Genomic DNA, 23,144 nt, shown 5'->3' on the forward strand with positions numbered 1-23,144 from the left:
CGAATGTGCCCCAAAATCGAACATTTTCAAAATATGGCGGCGACAGCCAAACCATCAATTCAGCTCATATTGTCAGGTTAGGTAGGCCTTAGTTTGAACAAATCACAAATTTTGGCTCAGTTTAGTTTGCCAAACTGTACGAAAAAGCAAAAAGAGCTATAGAAAAAAAAAAAAAAAAAGACTGGTAATTATTTCCCCTTAGTTTTAAATTCAAATTCCAAAGTGTTTTTGCAAATGACGGAAATCAACCCCCAAACCCGACATTTGACTGATTTGGTTACTTAACGTCCCTAAACTGTTATCATTGAGAAAACAGTAGTTTCAGATTTCGCCACCGACTACATCTGCTGCCTTTAAATAGACTTAAACAAAAAATCTCTTTAGGTTTTCGTTAAACTTACACTTCAGTTTGCTTACCATTTAAGTCCTTGTAATATCAGTATTTTTTTTTTTACTCTTTTTAGAGATGAAAAACTGAAAACATTCGCTGGTTAAAAACGATTCGAGCTTCGACTCCTCCAACGCCAGTCTTCGACAGGTGCAATGATAAAAAAATGGTGAAAAGGGATCTGGAATAGAAATGCTATGCAAGACTACAACAGAATAAAATCTGGAAATAAATCTAGGAATTTTGCTGAAAAGAGTGTTATATTGTCCTAGAGGCTAGAGTTATTGCAAAATCTGAAGGTTACCATTGTATCCCAACTTCTCCCTAATACGGTAATTGTATTTGAGTTAACGTGGGAAAAAGGCCGTACACATGCACAGGAATTCTACAGCTTTAGGCCGTTCCAGTTTCACGGTCACGACTTTTAAAATGCCTTGTTTTGGACCCAAATAAGTTGCAAATTTACTAGTAACCCGTGTTTTTGTTTTTCTTGCACGTAGAAAATTTTAAAACAAGTGAATGTTGTGAGCATTCCTAATCTGCGCAAAGCGTTGGCTGATTAATTATCATTCCGACCGCAGCAAGGCTATACATTAATAAAAGTCTCGTCTGGACGCCTTAATTAAGTGGAATTGAGTCAGTGAAGGGTGCTGAAAACTCTCGTTCATCCTTTTGCTACACGGTAATAGCAACAACTAAGATCAGATCGCCGCACATGGGCAGAGAAGTGCAAGATATACCGTTTATACCATCTTATAATATTTTTGACAAATGATAAAAGCATGACAGTATTTTAACAAATTTGAATGGACATGACAAAGCCACCTGTTCAAGTTAAGTGTAAGTTAAAACTTCCTCTCGGTGGTGTGTTGACGTTTTAACGAAGTGACTTATTAAAACAATTTTAATTTACCCCAGACAGTTGATTAACATTTTACCAACAACAAATTTTAGCTCAGTTTAGTTTTCCACACTTTACGAAAAAGCAAAAAAAAAAAATATAGGAAAAGAAAACTGGTAATTATTTCAGCTTAGTTTTAAATTCAAATTCAAAATTGTGTTCGCCAATGACGGAAATCTAACCCAAAATCCGACATTTATTTATTTAAGTTCACCTATTTACAATACTCAACTTACATACAACAAATTTTCATTAGACAGAGAGACCACTACAGCGTAGCCAATTGCCGTGGATCCCAGGGTACTGATAAGAATTAAACTTAAGCTACTCATATATAAACAAGAAGAATCAAAAGGAAACAAAACAAAAGATCAAATTGCTAGAAAAACCCCGACGGCGGGCACAGAAGAGACCTCGCTATGTTGCAACTGGGACATTTCGTTCATTTGGTTACTTAACGTCCTTAAACTGTCGTCATTGAAAAACAGTATCAGTTCAGATTTCGCTACCGACTGCATTTGCTGCCTTCAAATAAATCTTATATAGGAAATCTCTTTAGGTTTTTGTGAAACGCTTGAGTTTACTTACCATTAAATTCTTTGTAATATCAGTTGTTTTTTTTAACTCTTTTGAGAGATGAAAATCTTTGAAACCATTCGCTGGTTAAAACTGTTTAGAGCTTCGACTGCTGCAACTGCCGCCTTCGACAGGTGCAATGATAAAAAAGTGGTGAAAACGGATCTGGAATGGAAATGCTATGAAAGACTACAACAGAGTACTACTATGGATATAAATCTAAGAATTTTGTTGAAAAAGGTGTTCTATTGTCCAAGAAGTAGGCTAGAGTTATTGCAAAGTCTGAAGCTTGTCATTTTGTGCTAGGATTCCAGCTAATTTTTAATGACGGTAATAACATGAAAAAAGCTCACATACATGGTTAGCAACTCTACAGCTTTAGGCCGTTGCAGTTTCACTGTCACGATTTTTAACATGCCTGGCTTTGTACACAAATAAGTTGCAAAATTACTTATAACGTGTTACGATTTTTTAGGAGTTTCTTTTTTTACTTTCTTGCACGTAGAAAATTTTAAAACGGGTGAATGTTGTGAGCATTCATAATCTGCGCAAAGTGTTGGCTGATTAATTATCATTCCGACCGCGGCAAAGTTATACATTAATAAAAGTCTCGGCTGGACGCCTTAATTAAGTGGAATTGAGTCAGTCAAGAATGCTGAAAACTCTCCTTCATCCATTTGCTACACTGTAATAACAACAAAACAAGCTGCACTAAAACAAAAATATTCTCGAACATTGACTGAAGACAACCTTACCTTGCGTCTCTGGGATCAAGGAAGCCAACAAGACGAAAGCAAAGCAAAAAGATACAACGGGCATCTCTTAAGATAGTCTCGTGATAACTTTGTAAAACAGCTTTAAGATATCACATTCCAGCGAGAAGCTAAAACGTCTGGTTCAACTTTGAGTACTATGATGAGCTAAACTTCGACACCTCCATGAGTCAGCAGTTTTAACTCGTTAATCTGTTAAACCACCAGCTCCAGAAATAGCCACACATTAATCATTGGTGGTCACAGCAACAGAAGAGTTCCTCTGAACTGTGGTTGGTGGATGAATCTTTTTTGCATGGTAAACAATGCTATGATGTTGACGTATTCTCATGACATCGTTTGTACTCTAAATAAGAAGGCGATGATGTTGCTGAATGAACGTGATATATATTGTTCTAGCGTTTAACGTGAAAACAAGAAATTTTTTATTCAATTTTAGAAAAATAATGAGACTTGATTAGCGCGGTTACCTGCGTCCGATAAAGTATAAAAAGACCCGAGTCGTCGACACTAGCTGGGCTGTTTGTCGCAATACATCAGTATTTTCATGTCATATGCATATGTCATATGCATATGCACATATGCATATGCACATATGCATATATATTTTCATGTCATATGCATATATGAGAGCGACGCGAATCATGAACTCATTGGTCTCTTTTGTTTTGATTAGTTCGAGAATGACAGAATGACGAATTAAATTCTAATGTAGCTCAAACAAAACAGGGCCGCCTCCATTGCCTAATACGTGCAGTAAAATAATATTTGAACATCGGTATTAACAGCAATCCCGAGATCATAATAGGCCATTTCCCAGATGAGTTTTATCTCTGTGTCAAAATGAGTCTTCGTGCGAAACCATTCATACGAGAATGAGTTCCGCCTGAAGATTCACTTTCATGAAAATTCAATTCATCTTGATATGAAAGGTTTTGCACGAAGACTCGATTTAAAACAGAGGCACAAGGTAACTCGGAAATAGCGCACAGTTGTCACGTAATCTGCATATTTTTGTATGGCTTTGAATGATACTGGAAGGTTTTTAACCAATAAGAAATTGTACGACCAAGCACCACGTATCGCGCGGGAGAATTTAAGATTTCCTCGTGCGGCTTAACAATAATCTCTTCCCTTTGGAAGCGTCATTTTCTGGCCTTTGACTCTTTGTAATGAGCGAGCCGTCTCGTCACTGACCTTTTCTCGTGAACATTTCTCTATGATCTTCACAAAATAATAAAAAATATACCATGAAAACCTTCCACAAATGACAAATAATTTATTAAATACTGTTACTACTGTTAACTTAGTTTTACTGTTGTCAATGGAACAGGTTTTTCCTCACTGAAGCCAACTTTGTCAGATCATCGCACTTGCGCAAAAGAGTGCCGCACGCTGTCTGAAGAAAATTCAATCCGAACCTTTAGATCAGGAGTTCAGAATGCAATAACTAAGAACGCTATCACCCTCAAGTTTGAGCAGGCAAAAAAATACATTAAGAAAACGGTCAAAGGGGAAACAGTCAATTATTGGCGCCATTTAGTTTTCAGTACAGTAATACATATCATTTCAACTTAGAAGTAAGTTGAAAATTTATATTCTCATTGGTTTTCAAATACAGTCGAAGGTCTCCTAAGCGACCACTTCGGGTATTTGAAAAAGTGGTGGTAACTAGTGCTGGTTGCTTACGAAACACTTTAATCTAAATAGAATAAAACTTGCAAAATGTAAATAGGTATTGAAAGTCGAGGAATCACGATTACCACTTTAAATGTTACATCACTGTAAATTTGACCATGAAGTGGTTTTTTTTTTTTTTTTGTCACGGTGTTGACTTACGCGAATCGCACTCAGGCGAATCAGGAAAAGACCAGCTGGTACTTGTCAAAAGTGGTCACGGTCGCTTAGGGAAAGGACGCTTTCGAGATTTTTTCATTCAAGTGTTTGAGTGACAGTTCAAACGTGTTTGTACAACGTAGGTCGTGACCAGAGCTGGTCGCTTAGAGGAGCGGTCGTAAGGAGAGCGTCGATTGTATTGAAGCGACCGAAGTTACAAAAGTCAACCTGAAGTTTCAAAAACAAACGACTGGATAACTGTTTTTATTGACAGCTGCACACAAAGTTTCCAGTACTAGTTATGATGCTGTTACAAGTTAATATATCGTTTACACTGTTTAGCGGGAAAAAGTTTCAACAATTTATTCAAAACTAACAACAAAACTGAAAGCCTAGATCTTATGCAAAGTTAAAAACAAGCTTAGTCTACTTTGGAGCTTACAAGTAACCTTCGTGAACAGATCATTTTTAGTCCAATGACACTTAACAGCTTTTAATCTGGTTTATGTCTGGGTGTAAACGGATTCTTAGATAGATAAATGGAAATAAAGTAAAAAGTAAATCTTATTTATAGAGGTCATGTACTTAGTTATACAAGTACTGAGCTTAGCTAGTTTACAGGCATGCCACTGAAACAAAGGAAACAAATATTGCAAAGAACACAGCGGATAATTCCAAGCGGGCAAGATAGCGCAAACACAGCGAAGGATCTGTTTCATCTTGCCCTAAATCATAAAATTATGATAATGAATAATCTAACATCACACTGAAATTCTACCATCACTCCATAAAATTATGGGCCTGTTTGTTTGATTTGACCGCCGGCTTATTTTTTGTAACTTTCCACTTTTAGTTCTCTTGCTCACTTTTGTCCTTCAGTTTGTAATTTGAAAAGTCTCAAACTCGATCTACAAAACATGAGCACTGAAAGACACCAGTATACAAATTGAGTGTCTTAAGGCCACATATCAACTTCTCTCTACTACTACTGAGAAGTGCACAGGGACCAGTGTGGAGAATTTATTTATTTATATATTATGTGGCTAGGCGCTGTGATTGGCGCTATCTTGCCCGTTCGGAATTACCCACTGTGTCCCGTAAGAAAAAAGAGTTCCTTTTCCATATAATAAATTCTTTAATTACCAAGCTTGTTCGGTCAAGATGGCTGGAGATTGACCTTGTTAATTTTTGCGAGTTTATATATGGACCTCGACTCCTTCTCATTCCATAAACACGCAAAAAGGAACTTGGCCAATATCCAGTCTTGACTTGGTCAATAACCCATATATATTGCTCGACTTCACACTGCATCATTTGTAGAGTTCACTAAGAAGTATTTTCTTATTCGAAGCTGATTTTTGATCCATTTTAAGTTATTGAATATCATATAACTTAAGAAAATCTGCACTTCATTACCGTTAAAAACTGCCAAAACAAAGTCACTAACGTTACTCTAACATCAATCCCAAAACGGCCAGCATAATACCTATGCATGCTGTTTGCAAAGGAAACCTAAAAATTGCTGCTGGCTAGATTGGCACTATTCGGTTCATATTACAAGAGAGGTGTTGCTTTATGCAAAACAAATCATGTAGACTACATGTATTTATGCGTTAGCTAGAACGTGGCATCGACCGACCAGCAAGTATACACGAATTATTTTAAGTATCTCAGCTCCGAGCAGACCAAGTGAACACGGCTTATGTGGACTGGTCATGATCATGGTCATATATATTAATGTACATGTATTAAAAAAACATTGTTAACAGGGAATTTCTTTAACTATCAAATTAAGTAATTATCAATGGTCAAGACGAGTTAAAACGGGCCAGTTAAAACAATCTATAGCAAATATAATTACAGCTGCATAATATTGTTGTTGTGTACGGCTCGTTTTCTATTTTTTCTACAGTAATGTAATGGTTACCCGGCCATGACCAGCTGTATTATAACAGCAATCATTTTGCTGATCTTTTCCAACATTATAAGAACCTCCCCCTCCTCCACAAGAATCATCTACATGTTTCCCACTGCTTCCCCCGGAATACCCTCCACCACCCCCTCCACCGTAACCCCCACCACCACCCCCACCAAAACCACCAGAACCAGAACCGCTTATAGAAGGTGGCACGATAGTCTGTCCACCCACTCCTCCTTGAAGAAATCCTTTACCACCTTCTCCACCCCAAAGCATGTCAGGGAAAGCGCCCGTCTTCATTCCACTTCTTCCACTGGAGTAAAAACCGCCGCCGCCACCACCTGAAAAAATAAAATAAGCTGACTCATTCCCATTCGTGTATTTAACGATTCTGAATTTAGCAGTGCCATGCAATGGAGGTTTGCCTAAAAAGATTATCCGGGTTGTCCACGCACCATAAAGAGGAGGGTTATCAAACTATGTTTTTGTACCTTTCAATAACAAGTGAACAGTTGAGTTTGTTGTTGCTGTCAACTAAATTTTCGACAGTTTCCGACATTTGAAAAGTGTATTTCGACAGCTAAAGTTGAACTGCCGATGAACGAATGCTTTTGCCAAACATGAAGAAAGTTTTGAGATAGATATTCAAAGCCGATGAATCGACTGAGGTCCAATAAAATGTGTGTTATGGGAAACTGACTTGAACGAAGTGAATATAGTCATTCTTATTATTACTCTCACCTGACGGCCTATCACCAATCATTGCACCGAGTCCATTGCTGCCCCCTGACCATGACTTGTACCCAGGATTCCCTGACGTGCTTGTGCTGGCATCACATCCCTCGTGTCTTGATTTTACAGCGCTGAGGCCTCCACCGGCTCCAGCCACTATCAAAGGCGTATTCCTTCCTACGCTCACGACAAATGTTCCTCCACCACCTCCAGAACCCCGGGATCTACTGTGGGTTCTTATTCGTCCCTCTTGACCAACCAGAATTTGAATTATTTCTCCTTGCGAGAGGTTGAAGGTTCCAACCATTCTTGCACCTCTTCCTCTGTATTGTGAACTGTGCTGGTAGGTATCATACCCCCCTGCTGCTCCTACTGCTTCTATTCTGTATTGACCAGTGTACGGCACAGTCCACTGTTGAATACCACCCGACAGTGTAACTTGACCGTCATGATCCTGACCTGTGTAGTGACTACCGAGTGACGTTGGACCAACTTTTCCACTAGTTCCGAGACTCGTAAGGGTAGCATTGAATCCTGGGTAATTAAGAAACATCAACAGTCCGAAGTTCAGGACTGGTAACAAATTATGTACCTAAAACCTGTAGCTCTGGCGCCAAATTGCCATCTAACGATAGAAATTTGGCAAAACACAAAATTTGTTGCAAGTAAAGAAAAAAAATAACATCTTAATTGCGCACTTGCCAATAGGGCTTTTCAGGGATAGTTGGGTTATTTAAAAGGCATAACCGAGGTACCGAGACCAAGCCCAGCTTATGGAAAGGAAGTTTCAGTATAAATAAGCACAGTTATTATTAACTTCTAAAGAAAGGTCAGTGTGAATGGAGACGCTTATAGCTATAAAGCAGCTTGAAGTTGATAAAGCCGGTAAATAAACCACTGTAGACAGTTTGTGCAGCTAACGTTTATCCGAGCATTAGTCCTTCGTCAGAGCAAAGACGAGGCGTAGTACGGAGTTGCGCTATTGGTGTAAGACGGCAACAGAACTCGAACACAAGAACTAAACTGTGTTACAGATAGTTACCAGTGCAGTTTATTCCATCTCCATGAAATCCATCTTTGCAAGTGCAGTCATGGGATCCCTGGGTGTTGTTACACACAGCATTAACACTACAGTTGTGTGTCCCGCTGGTACATTCGTCTTCATCTAAAACAACAAAAAGAATTTGAACTTAAAAACATACAAATGCCATTATAAATTGTCACCGTTTTTAGCTTCTAAAGAAACTCTTCTGCTGTGTCGGTGGTCAAGTGAGACACTCGGCTATTTATCAAATGGAAGTCCTGATTAAGGTAAGGTAAGTAAGGTACCGTGCAACTGTACTCTGAAAGCACGCTGTTTCAGCCAATCAGAGTGCGTGATTTGTTTAATTACAGAGCATGTATGGAAGTTTGTTACAGAGATTACGTGGGTACGTAGACGACTTTCCACTAAATATCAGAACAAAAAGTCTCTAATATATTCGAGCAGTGTACGAATTATTTAATTATTTAATTATATTTACTGTATATTTTGTTTGTGTGATTATTATTAATTGCGAGCCAAACGCATGCAGATCAATAACCCGCTCATATTATTTGTGTCTATCACTTATAGTGGGTCGTGTGTGTTGTCCCGTTTATAAGTTTGTCATTACTCACTGTCGGAAAATTAAAACACATAGCAATAGCTACCAGTGCAGTTCAATCCATCTCCATGAAATCCATCTTTGCAAGTGCAGTTATAGGATCCCCGGGTGTTGTTACAAACAGCATTAACACTACAGTTGTGTGTTCCGTTAGTACATTCATCGATATCTAAAGCTACAAAACGAATCTAATTGCAAAACGTTTCATTGAAATGGTGTGCTTACCAAACGTTTCGCCCTGATATAGTGTGTTATCGCCGGCTCACATATACTGAGTTATTGCATAGTTATTTCCTCACATGCATATGTACGATATAACGTAACTTACCAATGTCTGATAAAATTACTCGCATTTGAATAATAGTTTCAACTAGATGCACGAGATTGTGTTACAGATAGTTACCAGTGCAGTTTATTCCATTTCCATAAAATCCATCTTTGCAAGTGCAGTTATAGGATCGCGGTGTATTGTTACAGACAGCATAAACGCCACAGCTGTGTGTTCCGTCGGTACACTCGTCAATATCTAACACAATAAAAAGATTCCTGTGGAATATCTGTATCGTAACGACAATTGCTATTTAATTATCTTGTATTATTTTTCTTATATTCTGTGTGATCTCCTAGCATGAACTGCCTAATAAAAGTTTTAAAAGCAGGATCCGACAACGGCAGCAGTAGTAACTGCAACAACAACAATAATGATAGCAGCAACAGAAAGCCAACTTTTATAGTTGCAACTCCCTGTTTTAAGTTCTCATTCTTGGTATTTAAGCCCCTCAAAATTCTTATTGCTAAGTTGAGTAAGACCACTAATAACAAAAGAATGTGTGTTGTACCGTGTTCACAGTCATGGCCAGTAAGTCCGGGAATACACAAACACTGGTAATCTCTGTCTGTAAAACCGGCTTGGCAGGTTGCGTTGTTCTTGCAAGGTTTCTTTGCACAAGCATTCTTCAAAGAAAAGAACAAAAACAGCCGTTACAACAGTGACATGGTAACGACATTTAACATTTAAAATGATAATAGTGATGATAATAATGATAATAATAATAATAATAAGAAGAAGAAGAAGAAGAAGAAATGGGGGTCACTGAGTTTGTTTTGATATTTTAGTAGTCAAACTAAAGCGTATTTTAGCAAGTCATACTGTTGCTATGGTAACTTATTTTATCATGAAAATGATTACAATGTGTTTACTAATGATTTGACAGGTTTTTTTTGTACCATGATTGTAGCAACTGATAAAGAGTGGTTATAATGACCCATCAAAATCTAAGTCTTGGAAAGTGTTGGAAACTGTTGACAGCCACCTTCTGTTATTATCTTCATGATTACCTCGGCTTCGCGATACACATAACTTTCGTTCTTCGCGAGGTCGTCTGAGTGTTCATAAGTAGCGTTATTCAGATCACATTTGTGTCGTCTATTTGCCTCTTCCTTCTTGTTAAAATTATAACTGACGCAGTTTGGCTCCAGAAGGCATTTCAGTCGGCAGGTATGCTCATTGATGACGTCGGTAGTTCGTATCACGTGATTTTCCAGCCGTTGACCATGGATTGGATCAATGGTGAATCGCAATTTACGAAAGTCACCTGAAGAATGAAAATTTTGACATACCTTTATGTTATCATTTGAAATAATTACTAGCGAAGTCAGTAACATGAAAGATAAAGACAATAACAATGAGATGAAAAGTGAGGCCATAAATCTCTTTTTCTGTTTGAGTCAATTTAGATGTTTCTATTATTTCAAATAACGAGTTATTCCTTGCAAAGAAACTTCAACTATTTTAAGCACATTTAGGGCGCGAAGCTCGACTTAGGTTTTTGGCCTCATAAAGCTATTACATGGAATGGCGCTATAAACGAGAGGCAAAAACTCGAAATAAAATATCAAGGCTCGAAGGTCGGCTCGAAGTACAGAGAAGAAGAAAGAAAGGAGGAAAAAAGAAAAAAGAAGAAAATAGAGAAAAACATTGCTCGGGTTGCTTTTAACCAATAATAGATTTTACAAGGCAAACAAGAAAAGCAAGGCTTCTGTTTTGGTGATGCGAGAGTTAAGGAGACTAGTTGGACATTTCTTGTAATTTATCGCTACCTAAATCCTAAGTGTCAAAACCATCTGTACACATCTTCCTATACGTAGTAATACTTTGATGTTAAATATAATCGCTCCCTACATGAGAAATGTTTTACCCCTCTATCGATTTTTTTGGATAAATAATCAATGGGCTTTTACAGCCCTTATTACGGATGCGCTACAGGTTTTTAAAAATACGGTTCATGCCTTAATTCAAGTTATCACTGAGTCTTTTTAAAATATTAAAATATACGCGCCAACTACCGCGGACAAAACCAGCTGGTTGAACATTTTTACATTTTTTTTGTTTTTTAGCTCGTCCAAATTGTACCAAAAAAACAAGAAAATTATCTGTAATAAAGACAATTAACTTCTATTTTTCGCCTTAGTATGTATATAGAGAGACTTTTTTGCGTGTCACGTTGTCTAATTCGTATAACCATTTCTTTGACCTACAGCAATATTATAAAACAAAACTCAAGCTTCATCTGTTTGGAAAGTTTCAATAACCATTCATTCTGTCTAGGGACAAAATATTGATTATTCTTTTGTAAATATATTTTTTTGTTATTCTTTACTCGATCTATTCATCAATCATCAATCAAAGTCTGAATATCATATTTTTTGTAGACTAGAAACTCAATCAAGGGAAAGAAAGCAGACGAGTAAGTAGTTGTTTCTTCAATTCGTATCGGCTCAATTCAGTCGATTGTCTTTGAATGTTGACTCCGTTGCAGAAAAAAAACTTTAAATGACGTCCTTCGTCTGCAGACACCGCACGGATTATTCTGTTTTAAGAATCGAAGATAATTAGGTGAGACTCATGCGGAGTTCTACCGGCGCTACGGTATAACTTCAGAGGCAAAAACTTCCAAACTTTATAGAGCTTCAGATTTAAATATTTCGACAACGCCAATATTGAGGCATCTCGAGACGGTGCAGCTAAAGACAAAATTGGAAAACAGCGAGAATGTGCTGGTTTGGACGGTTTGAGTTAAACCAGCATAAACAGGCAGCTATACGATCGAATAAGCCAAGCTTGTTATCTGAAATTATCTTCTGCGGAACGAAATAATGTCGGCCAAGCTAATAACTGAAAGTTGAGACTCGGAAACCTCGAGCAGGTGATCAATATCATACAAAAGAAAACACTTATTAAACATTCTGGTAAATGTAACTTGACTTTACATGCGAAATGTTTTTCAGTTTTGATATCTTTTATTGAGGACGAGTCTGAAGTTTTTAATTTTGTTTTGACAAGGTGAGACTAATACGAAAGTTGTTCAACAAATTTGCATGTGTATGTCAAAGCTAATTGTGTACTGAATTAAACTCAAGTTAAGTTTAAAAAAAGCTTCGTCTTAGTGGTGTATTTAATGTGACTTATTACATGTAATGTGGTCGGTCTACTTCTACACAAACCATTTAGTTTTTTGTTTTTTTGTTTTTTTTTAAAGAAAGTGTTTGGAAAAAACAACAAAGGAATCCTATGAAAATAACTAGTTGTTACTTCAACTCAGTTTCAAGCAATATCATCTGCGTACTAATTCATCAATTTTTCATTTTGGGCAAATTTGAGAGTAATTTGCAGAGTAGTTTTGGCAAATGACAGTTCAATATCTCAGGTAAAAATACCACATTTAATTTCTCTGTTCTCGTTTTATTTTTGAAAAACAGAATCGGCCATTAAACAGACCTCCAAATTGTGATTATTGAGAAACGACAATCATTTCAAGTTTCGCTTCTTCATGAGCCTTCATTCAGGTTGTTAAAAACATTATCAAAACAGTCTTGCTTTCCGTTTAGCGCGCACCATTATATTTCCCGGCACAAGATACACATTCTTTTCTCTTTTGAACAAAATCCGAATTGATGTTTAGTCAGAAGGAAACTTTTGATTTCGAAACTTTCTTTTCGTAAGAAGAGACCTTTTACGTTCTTAAGTTACCTTATCTATATCCCGATTTTTTTTCCTGAAGCCACTCATCAGTAATTTGCAGAGTATATTTTTGCAAATGACAGTTACGCTGAAAAAATGCCACATTGTCATTTCTCGGTTCGCGTTTTATTTTTGAACAACCGGATCGGCCATAGCAGCAGTCATTTCAAGTTCGCTTCTTCACGAACCTTCCTTCAGGTTGTCAAAAACATTAACAAAATAGTCTTGCCTCCCGTTTAGTGTGCACCACTATATTTCCTGGCGCAACATAACGATTATTTTCTCTTGGATTTTAAAAGATTCATGAAAAATCCGACTAAATGTTAGTTCAGATGAAAACTTTTGTTTTCGGTAGGAAAAACCTTTTATGTTTTTAGGTCATCTTAGTTATACTACACTTTTTTCCTCAAGCCACTTACATCTATGACCAGAACTTTATAACTATATAAACCCAAAACTTATTTAGCTTCAGTTTTAAATTTTTGGAAAACATCGGTATTAATATATTGAGGCAGCTCGAGTAGCCCATGAAGCTAGAAACAAAATTGGAAAAAAGAGAAACAGAAAAATTGTGCTGGTATGGACAGTTTGAGTTAACCAAACGTGTGCTGAAATTCTCTCTGAAATCGAGCATAATTGCCAACCCAGCTGAAGACATCTACACAATGCCATTGATTTAAGCAGCGATACGATCGAATAAGCCAACCTTGTTATCTGAAATTAAAATTGGAATTTTCTCAGAGCGAAATAACTTTGGCCAGGCTAATAGCTGAAAGTTGAGACACGAGAACGTTGGGTAGGTGACAAATTTATATAGAAATCAAAACACTTTATCTTTTATAGAAATCATCCTGCTTAAACTTAAATTTTTGGCTTTAAATGAGAAATGATTGTTAGTTTTATTTTTAATCTTCTTTGATTAAGGATAAGTCTGAAGCTTTTAATCTTGTTTTAACATAGTGAGAAAAGTACGAAAGTTGTCAAACAAATTTACATGTGCATGTCAAAGCCGCCTGTTTAAATTAGGTGAAAGTTAAGTTATAAAACTTCTTCTCAGCGATGTATTTAATGTGACTTATTACATGTAATGTGGTCGATCTAACTCTACGCAAACCGTTCAGCTTAATTTTCTCCATATTGCAGCCAAGTTTCCGTGACGAAACTTTAAGAAAACCAAAACAAAGAGTTATAAATTCAGAGGCCAAAACTTCGAAAAAGTATTAAACTTAGTTTTACGCTTTTGGAAAACGCCGGTATTGAGACATCTCGAGTAGGTGCATAAGGTACCTATGAAATTAGAAGCAAAATTGGAAAAACAGAAAAACAAATGTGCTGGTTTGGACAGTTTGAATTAACCAAACGTGTCCTCAATTCCTCTTTATAGTCGAGCATAATTATGTGATTTTGCTGTATTTAAATGCAGAATTAATCGAGGTTTTCGTTCATATTTTTATTAAACTCGGAGTTGGGCTGTTGTACTTTAAAACATTTCAAAACGAAATGTTTTGAAATGCGTTTACTATGCTCGAAACTTAGACAATTAGCAAAGCGTTTTGAAAACTTTATTTTTATTGCTATATCTTTAAGTTCTCAACCAAACTTCCATCGTTGTAGTTTTTCCGACCTTGGCTTGACTTGCAAGGAAAAACAGGCGCAACTGATGACCGAGCTACAGTGCAACTGAATCAAGCAGCTATACGATCGAATACGCCAAGCTTTTTCTCTTTTTCAGAACGAAATAATGTTGGCCAGGCTAATAACTGAAATTTGAGACACGGAAACCTCGGGTGGGTGATCAATTTAATTCCAAAACAAAACACTTCAGAAAAATTCTGTTTGATGTTAATGTACTGGCTTTAAATGCGAAATGCTTTTCAGTTTTATTTTCAGTCCTCGTTCGATGAGGATAAGTCACACGAAGGTTTTAATTTTGTTTTGTTATATTAAGACAAGTATGAAAGTTGTTTAAACAAGTTTTTATGTTCACGTCAAAGCCACCTGTCTAAATTAGGTGTGAGTTAAGTTATAAAACTTCCTCTCAGCGATGTATTTAATGTGACCTATTACACAAAATGTGGTCGGTCTAATTCTACGCAAGCCGTTGAGTTCGCGTTTTAAAAACCTTCTCCAAATTTGAGCGAAGTTTCCTCAAGGAACCTTAAAGAAAACAAGGAAAAAAAAAGAGTTACATAGAGTTATAACTCCAGAGGCCAAAACTTCGAAAAATTATTTAGCTTAGTTTTACATTTTTGGAAAACGCCGGTTTGGAGACATCTCGAGAGGGTGCATGTGACACAGCTGAAAATAGAAAAAAAAAATGGAAAAACAGAGAGAACGTGTCATTTGAACGGTTTGAGTTAACCAAATGTCTGCTGAAATTCACTTTGAACCCGAGCTTAATTGTGTGAATTTACTGTATAATGTGACAAAGTAATCGGGTCTTTCGTTCATACTTTTATTAAACTCGGAGTCGGTCTAGATCTGTAACTTTAAAATGTTTCAAAACAAACGTTTTTTGAAGTGTGTTAACTCGATATACCTAAAATTTATATTTCTTGTCGAAAAAAAGCCCAACAGAAGACATATATAAAGTGCCACTGAATTAAGCAGCTATACGATAGACTAAGCCACGTAACAAATTTGCATGTTCATGTCAAAGCCACCTGTTTAATTAGATGTTTGTTAGTTTAAAACTTCCTCTCAGCGTGTATTTAATGTAAGCTATTACATGTAATGTGGACGATCTGTAGTTCTACGCAACTATTGAGTTCGCCTTTTAGGAGCTTTCTCCAAATTGCAGCCATGTTTCCGTAACGAAATTTTACGAAAACAAAAGAAAAGTTATATGAAACTAAACCAGTTGTTTCTTCAACTTAGTTTAAAGAAAGATCATTCGCCCACTTCTGTAACTCGGAAATTCTAGAGTAATTTGAAGAGTTTTTTTTTTTTTGCAAATGACAGTTTTTAACAGAGTCGGCCATTAAACAAACCCGCAAACTATGATCATTTAGAAATAGCAGCCATTTCAAGTTTCGCTTCACATTTGCTATTACTAGGAAGCAGCAGTCATTTCAAGTTTCAGCTTCTTCACGAACCTTACTTCAGTTTACTAAAACATCGACAAAATATCCTGGCCTGCTTCCCGTTGAGTCCGCACCATTATATTTTCCGAAGCAATGTAAGGATTCTTTTCTCTTTTTTATATTTTTGAACAACAGGATCGGCCATTAAACAGACCCGCAAATTGTGATTATTATGAAGCAGCAGTTATCTCAAGTCTCGCTTCTTCACGAACCTTCCTTCAGGTTGTTAAAACCATTAACCAAACAGTCTTGCCTCCCGTGTACCATTTCCCGGCGCAACATGAGGATTCTTAATTCTCTTTAGTTTTAAAAGATTCATGAAAAATCGGAATAAACGTCTGTTCAGATAAAAACTTTTTATTTGGACCCTTTGTTTTCATAAAGAAAGAACTTAAAACGTTTTTAAGTTATCTAATTCATATCACATTTTTTCTGGAGCCATGCACCTCTTCAGAACTTTACAACCATACAACTTCAGAGGCCAAAACTTTGAAAAGCTGCTTAGCTTATATTAGTTTTGCATTTTTGGAAAACTCCGGTATTGAGACATCTCGAGTAGGTGCGTGGGACACTTGTGAAGTTAGAAACAAAATTGGAAAAACAGGAAGAATGTGCTGGTTTGGACGCTTTGAGTTAACCAAACGTGTCCTGAAATTCTCTTTGAACTCGAGCACAATTGCATGAACTTACTTTCAGTGTAAGGCTTTTTTGACTGAGGATAAGTCATGAAGTTTGTAACTTTGTTTTGAGAAAATGAGTCTCGTACGACAATTGCTAAACACATTTGCATTTGCATGTGAAAGCCACCTGTTTGAATTAGGTGTAAGTTAAGTTATAAAACTTCCTCTAGGCGATGTATTACATGTGACTTATTACATATAATGTGTTCGGGCTAATTCTACGCAAAACATTGAGTGTTTTTTTTCTTAAGAAATTGTTTAGGAAAACTAAACAGAGTTCTATGAAATGAACTAGTTGTTACTTCAAGTTAGTTTTCAGAAAACAAATTCGCGCACTAACTCATTAAGTTTTCATTTTTCTTAAATTCTAGAGCAATTTGCAAAGTTTTTTGAAATTGAAAGCCATCTCAAAAAAACAACTCCACGTATATTTCATTTCTCCGATCGCGATTTTCTTAGAACAACATAATTTATGATTATTAAGAAACAGCAGTCATTTCAACTGAAGTTTCGCTTCTTAACGAACTTTTTTCAGGTTGATAAAAGAAAACATTGACAAATTGTTTTTGACACCCAAACTTTACATGCATGTACATTCATTCAAGACTGTAATTTATAGTTTTTTGGGAAGTGACAATTTCTTTTTCGATCAAAAAAATGTTGTAACAAAAATACATACTGGTTATCGCAGTTACTTTTCACCAGCATACTATTAATTTTTTGATCAACCTTGAAAGCAGGCGAAGGACTCATTAGTTTAGCTGATTCACGATCATGTACCTACAGTTCAGAGATGAACGCCAAAATATAGCGACTCTTGTGAAAAGAATTATTTACGTTATTTAATTATATAAACAACGGCACTAAAAATATTGCTGATCCATCTTTCAAAAAGTGCTATACGTGGGCAGAAATCGTGATAAAAACAATAAAGGTAGAATATTTTCTAACAGTGAATGAGGAAAACTTTACCTTGTGCATCCGGGAACAGGGAAGCGAACAAGACGAAAACAAGGCCGGAAAATGCAAACAGCATTTTTACGACAAATTTTCGAAAACTTTGTAAAAATGGTTTGGCAGTGTTACATTCCAGCGAGAAGCTTTGGTCAGTGGTTCAATGATGATATGAGTCATGAGCTATGCTGCGACATCTGAAGTAAGTTTAAACTTGTCCCGTATTCAAATATGCCAGCTCCATGGAGTTACACTTATTAATTATTACTGACTGCTACAACTAAAGTGGTCCCCTGTATTGTAGTTGGAGCAGTAAATTGGTTTTTTTATTAATACGTACATGTAAAATGAATGCTAGCTATTGTCTTGACAGACTGTTAATTGTCTTTATCAACGCTAATAAAAGAAAGATGTTGCTGTGGTTACGTGGTTTTCCATAGTTATGAAAACAAATTGAGTTAAGTACGTTTTTCAGCCGCAATTACCTTTTAGGCCTTACGATAAAACAAAAGGAAAGAGTGCGTACACAAAACGCTTTAAAGAAGCCAGAAATTTGAAAGGGAGGCTTCTAATTTATTCGTCCTGTGAACCTTGGACATTACATTTGTTAAACATGAAGCCTTCTAAAATGACAACGTAACGCCATCAGTCAAATCCATTCCATCGCTGCTGTTGTTAGAAATTAAATATTTACTCGTGTATCCTGAGTCACTGCATTAGAACTTTATATGTAAAGCAACCGTGTTAAAGTGGCCAACAGCGCCTGCGCTAATCACGGTTTCCCCAGTTACGAAGAGCATTAAATGAAAGGGGTCACTGGATTTGATATACAAGGCCTTTCTACCGTTAATGTTTTGTTCTTTTTTTTTCTGAACCAAGGCTACCATGACGAATACAGTTGTTTATTATCAAAACATTTTCACGATACTAAAGATTGGTATATGCAAGCGTTTTGAAGACTTCCTAAGCGACCAGTTATGTGATGACAAAAATAAAATTGTTGCTAGACCCTTAGAATGTATTATCATAATTATTTTGCACGAAATAATTCTAGTGCAACGCTCCTTACCGTATCCACCCAAAAGAATTGTCTGGAAGTTATTCTTAGCCAATCACAGCGCGCGAGATTTTGTTTGTAGTCACGCCTCCTTGAACAGTTTTTAGCACGGTGATGGGTTTGTTGGCGGCTTATGTAATCATTTTTAATGAAACATTTCGGGAAGAATATCAAACGCAATTGAGAAAAATTAAATGGTCAGGAGAAATTTCCAACTTTTATTCCTCAACATTCATTAACAATTCCCTCTTATTATTTGTTTTTACCGCAACTGATAATAGTGTTGCAGCAGAACAAAAACAATCTGTAAAAACAACACCGAACAACTTAACGCTTACAAATTGTTATTTTACCTACTTACAGTGCGTCATATTGCTTGCTTACTTACTACATACGACATTAACTACTTACAAGACGTTGCGTATAATTACTGAATTACTTGCATTATGCTCAATTACTTGCGTACATCACTTACAATACATCACATTATTTCAATTGCAATCTATTATGTTATATTACTTACTTACAATACGTTATATTTCTTACTTAAACGAACCACTTGCACTAGGTGGTGACATAATGACAATAGCACGGTTATCATTACATTCTCTAAAGAAACACGCATGCACGCACACAGTACAGATACATGTACACGACTAAAGCAAAGCAGCCCACGTTTCTTTAAATTGATCAAATTCTTTAAGGTCTAGATAGCAGCAGACATGTACATATTTTAAGGAAAACGAACAATTTTTTAAGTTTGCAAGACATGTTTCGACAGAGCTTCTGTCATCTTCAGTTGAATGAATGATTACAAAGCAAGTTGAATAATAAGTAGGCAAAAATGCTAATTAAGACAAATAGTAACAACAGAACGTGAAAAGGTGTAAGTTAAAAGGATAATTTTAGATTTACATGGTGTAATTGCTGATTGAGGGAAGGTAGTTCTTTTTTAATATGAATAGCCTCCTTTATCTTGAGTTGAAAGCTGGTAGTGGCGTGAACTAAAATATGAAAGCAGTCTATTGAACACAATGAGCGACAACGTTCAGAATTCTGAAGATGTTTGAAGATGTGAGAGGCCCTATCAACGGCTAAGTGCTCACGTACGCGTGTGGAAAAATGTCGGGAGGTTTCGCCGACATAACAGGCATTACAGCCCGCACATGTAAACTTATAAACCACACGTGAACGAAGCCCGTCGGGGATAGGGTCTTTCACACCAAAAAGGTTACCTATCTTGAAGGAAGAAAAAACTAATTTGATGTCTAAATCATTACAATAGCGCTTGATTAAGTGTCGAATCTTCTTCTGAGTGATGACAGAAAAATGGCCTATGTATGGCAGCTTAAAGTAAAACGTGGGCGAGGTGGTAAGGGGGTAGCCCCGGGGACAATGATTGCTATCGGTCCCAGTGATGTAACGGTTAACCACTTTTTCAATTAAATGGGCAGGGAAAAGGTTCTTTTTGAGAATTTCAGTAAGCTTGGTTATATCCTCGTGTAACCCCAACCAAGTGTTGTTGATCTTGTAGGCCCTGTCAACAAGAGTCCTAATGAGGCCTACTTTGTATGAGTACGAGGTGAAGCTAAAATAATTAGTTAATAACCCAGTAAAGGTTTTCTTACGGTAAACCCTAGTTAGGAAGGAATTAGTGTCACTATTATCAATAAGAACATCTAGAAAGGGTAATTTGCGATTAAGTTCTTTTTCCATAGTAAACCTTATGTTGGGGTGCCTAGAGTTAATGTAGTCAAAAAATATAACAGCATCGTGCTCCGAGTGAAATAAACAAAAAGTGTCGTCAACATACCTACGATAAAATAAAATTTTAGAGCATTGAAAATTTTCCAACCATAGTTTTTCATGATGCCCCATAAAAAGATTGGCTAATACGGGAGCAAGGGGAGACCCCATGGCCACACCATCAATTTGGTCATAGAAAGAACCGTTAAATAAGAAATGGGTCTGGGCGGTGGCTACAGTGAAAAGGCTTCTAAGTTCAGGTTTACTTAACTTAAAGTCAGGATTGCCCTCGGAAATGTAATTGACCGCCAGGTCAATACATTCCTCAAGAGGTATGTTAGTAAAGAGACTTTCCACATCGAAGGAAACCATAAATTTACCAAACATAGATGAAGATTGAATGTCCTGTACAAAAGTAAAAGTGTCTGTAGCACAGTGTTCAGTTGGGATGTGCGGCGCCAAAAGATTGCATAGATATTTGGCCAGGTTATAATTGTAAGTTCCAATATTTGTCTTAATTAGCATTTTTGCCTACTTATTATTCAACTTGCTTTGTAATCATTCATTCAACTGAAGATGACAGAAGCTCTGTCGAAACATGTCTTGCAAACTTAAAAAATTGGTCGTTTTCCTTAAAATATTTACATGTCTGCTGCTATCTAGACCTTTTGGAAACATCATCAACGACATAGCAGAAAGGTATGATCACATCAACATTGCTGATCTACGAAAATTTGAGAAGATCTCGATCAAGTCTCGCAAAGCCGAGTTGGATTTAAACTTCCTACGCAACTGTTAGTCCTTCAATGTTTTTCCCAAGTTTCTCAGCTTCAATCTTCCTAACACCAATCGACACGACGCTATTACCATCCGAAAACAGCTTTTGAGAAGTGCCATCGCTAAACGTTCAAGGGAACATCGGAAATTGATCCACACAAGAGACCAGCTAAGTAATCGTGTTCAAAGTATCCTGAACAGTGTAGATTTCTACATTCTCAAACGCACAGTACATCACCAAGTTACGAAAGCAACCGCTCAATTTATCAAGACACACCAGAAGAAACTCAAAAATCTCACACGTAACACTTCTCTTCCTTTTAGCTCCAATGAGACTGTCACTAACATTTCCTCTCATAGTCTCACGTCAGAACAACTCGACATTCTCAAATTTGGATTAACACATTCCATCCGTCCACCAAAGATAAACGAGTCAGATGTCTTCACATGCTTTGAGCTTATCAATCACACCATGGCAAAGAACTTGAGGGACACCAAGCAAGCAGGAAAACTTGTTGCAGACCTTTCTCATTTAGCCCATTCTTATGTCTCTTCATACCGTCCAACGACTGCTGACCTCAAGAAACTCAGAGTTCTTAAGGAGCTAAAGAAGAACAAAAACATTGTCATTTTAAAACCAGACAAAGGGAATGGTGTGGTCGTCTTGGACCGAACAGATTACGACCAAGGTATTCTTAAAATCATCAATGACACTTCCAAATTCCGGCCCATCAAGGAAGATCCAACTTTACTGAGAGAAGGTAGACTGCAGCGACTTCTCCGAAAGTTGAAGAAAGATGGTCACCTTGCCAACGAAGTGTACGAAAACATCTATCCCAAAGGCTCTCAACCAGCAAGAATTTATGGCCTCCCCAAAATGCACAAGGATTTTGGGCCTAACTCAACTCCGCCATTTCGCCCCATCGTGTCTTCTATTGGAACTTACAATTATAACCTGGCCAAATATCTATGCAATCTTTTGGCGCCGCACATCCCAACTGAACACTGTGCTACAGACACTTTTACTTTTGTACAGGACATTCAATCTTCATCTATGTTTGGTAAATTTATGGTTTCCTTCGATGTGGAAAGTCTCTTTACTAACATACCTCTTGAGGAATGTATTGACCTGGCGGTCAATTACATTTCCGAGGGCAATCCTGACTTTAAGTTAAGTAAACCTGAACTTAGAAGCCTTTTCACTGTAGCCACCGCCCAGACCCATTTCTTATTTAACGGTTCTTTCTATGACCAAATTGATGGTGTGGCCATGGGGTCTCCCCTTGCTCCCGTATTAGCCAATCTTTTTATGGGGCATCATGAAAAACTATGGTTGGAAAATTTTCAATGCTCTAAAATTTTATTTTATCGTAGGTATGTTGACGACACTTTTTGTTTATTTCACTCGGAGCACGATGCTGTTATATTTTTTGACTACATTAACTCTAGGCACCCCAACATAAGGTTTACTATGGAAAAAGAACTTAATCGCAAATTACCCTTTCTAGATGTTCTTATTGATAATAGTGACACTAATTCCTTCCTAACTAGGGTTTACCGTAAGAAAACCTTTACTGGGTTATTAACTAATTATTTTAGCTTCACCTCGTACTCATACAAAGTAGGCCTCATTAGGACTCTTGTTGACAGGGCCTACAAGATCAACAACACTTGGTTGGGGTTACACGAGGATATAACCAAGCTTACTGAAATTCTCAAAAAGAACCTTTTCCCTGCCCATTTAATTGAAAAAGTGGTTAACCGTTACATCACTGGGACCGATAGCAATCATTGTCCCCGGGGCTACCCCCTTACCACCTCGCCCACGTTTTACTTTAAGCTGCCATACATAGGCCATTTTTCTGTCATCACTCAGAAGAAGATTCGACACTTAATCAAGCGCTATTGTAATGATTTAGACATCAAATTAGTTTTTTCTTCCTTCAAGATAGGTAACCTTTTTGGTGTGAAAGACCCTATCCCCGACGGGCTTCGTTCACGTGTGGTTTATAAGTTTACATGTGCGGGCTGTAATGCCTGTTATGTCGGCGAAACC

At 37.0% G+C, this 23,144-nt stretch overlaps 1 protein-coding gene across 1 annotated transcript in view; it reads right to left on the bottom strand.

The window, feature by feature from the left end:
• Positions 1-6,306: 6,306 nt before the first annotated feature.
• Positions 6,307-23,144, bottom strand: part of LOC145490565 (uncharacterized) — a 33,392-nt gene continuing 16,554 nt past the window's right edge. Inside the window, exons 5-11 of the mRNA XM_081469666.1 lie at positions 9,174-9,296; positions 8,817-8,939; positions 8,167-8,289; positions 7,872-7,894; positions 7,089-7,716; positions 6,996-7,000; positions 6,307-6,869 (exon numbers count right to left, since the gene is read on the bottom strand). Of these exons, the coding sequence (XP_081325792.1) occupies positions 6,381-6,869; positions 6,996-7,000; positions 7,089-7,716; positions 7,872-7,894; positions 8,167-8,289; positions 8,817-8,939; positions 9,174-9,296 (1,514 nt within the window). The 3' untranslated portion in view covers positions 6,307-6,380. The remainder of the gene's footprint in view (positions 6,870-6,995; positions 7,001-7,088; positions 7,717-7,871; positions 7,895-8,166; positions 8,290-8,816; positions 8,940-9,173; positions 9,297-23,144) is intronic.

The sequence above is a fragment of the Orbicella franksi genome, chromosome 6, assembly GCF_964199315.1.
Source record: "Orbicella franksi chromosome 6, jaOrbFran1.1, whole genome shotgun sequence".
NCBI lineage: Eukaryota > Metazoa > Cnidaria > Anthozoa > Scleractinia > Merulinidae > Orbicella > Orbicella franksi.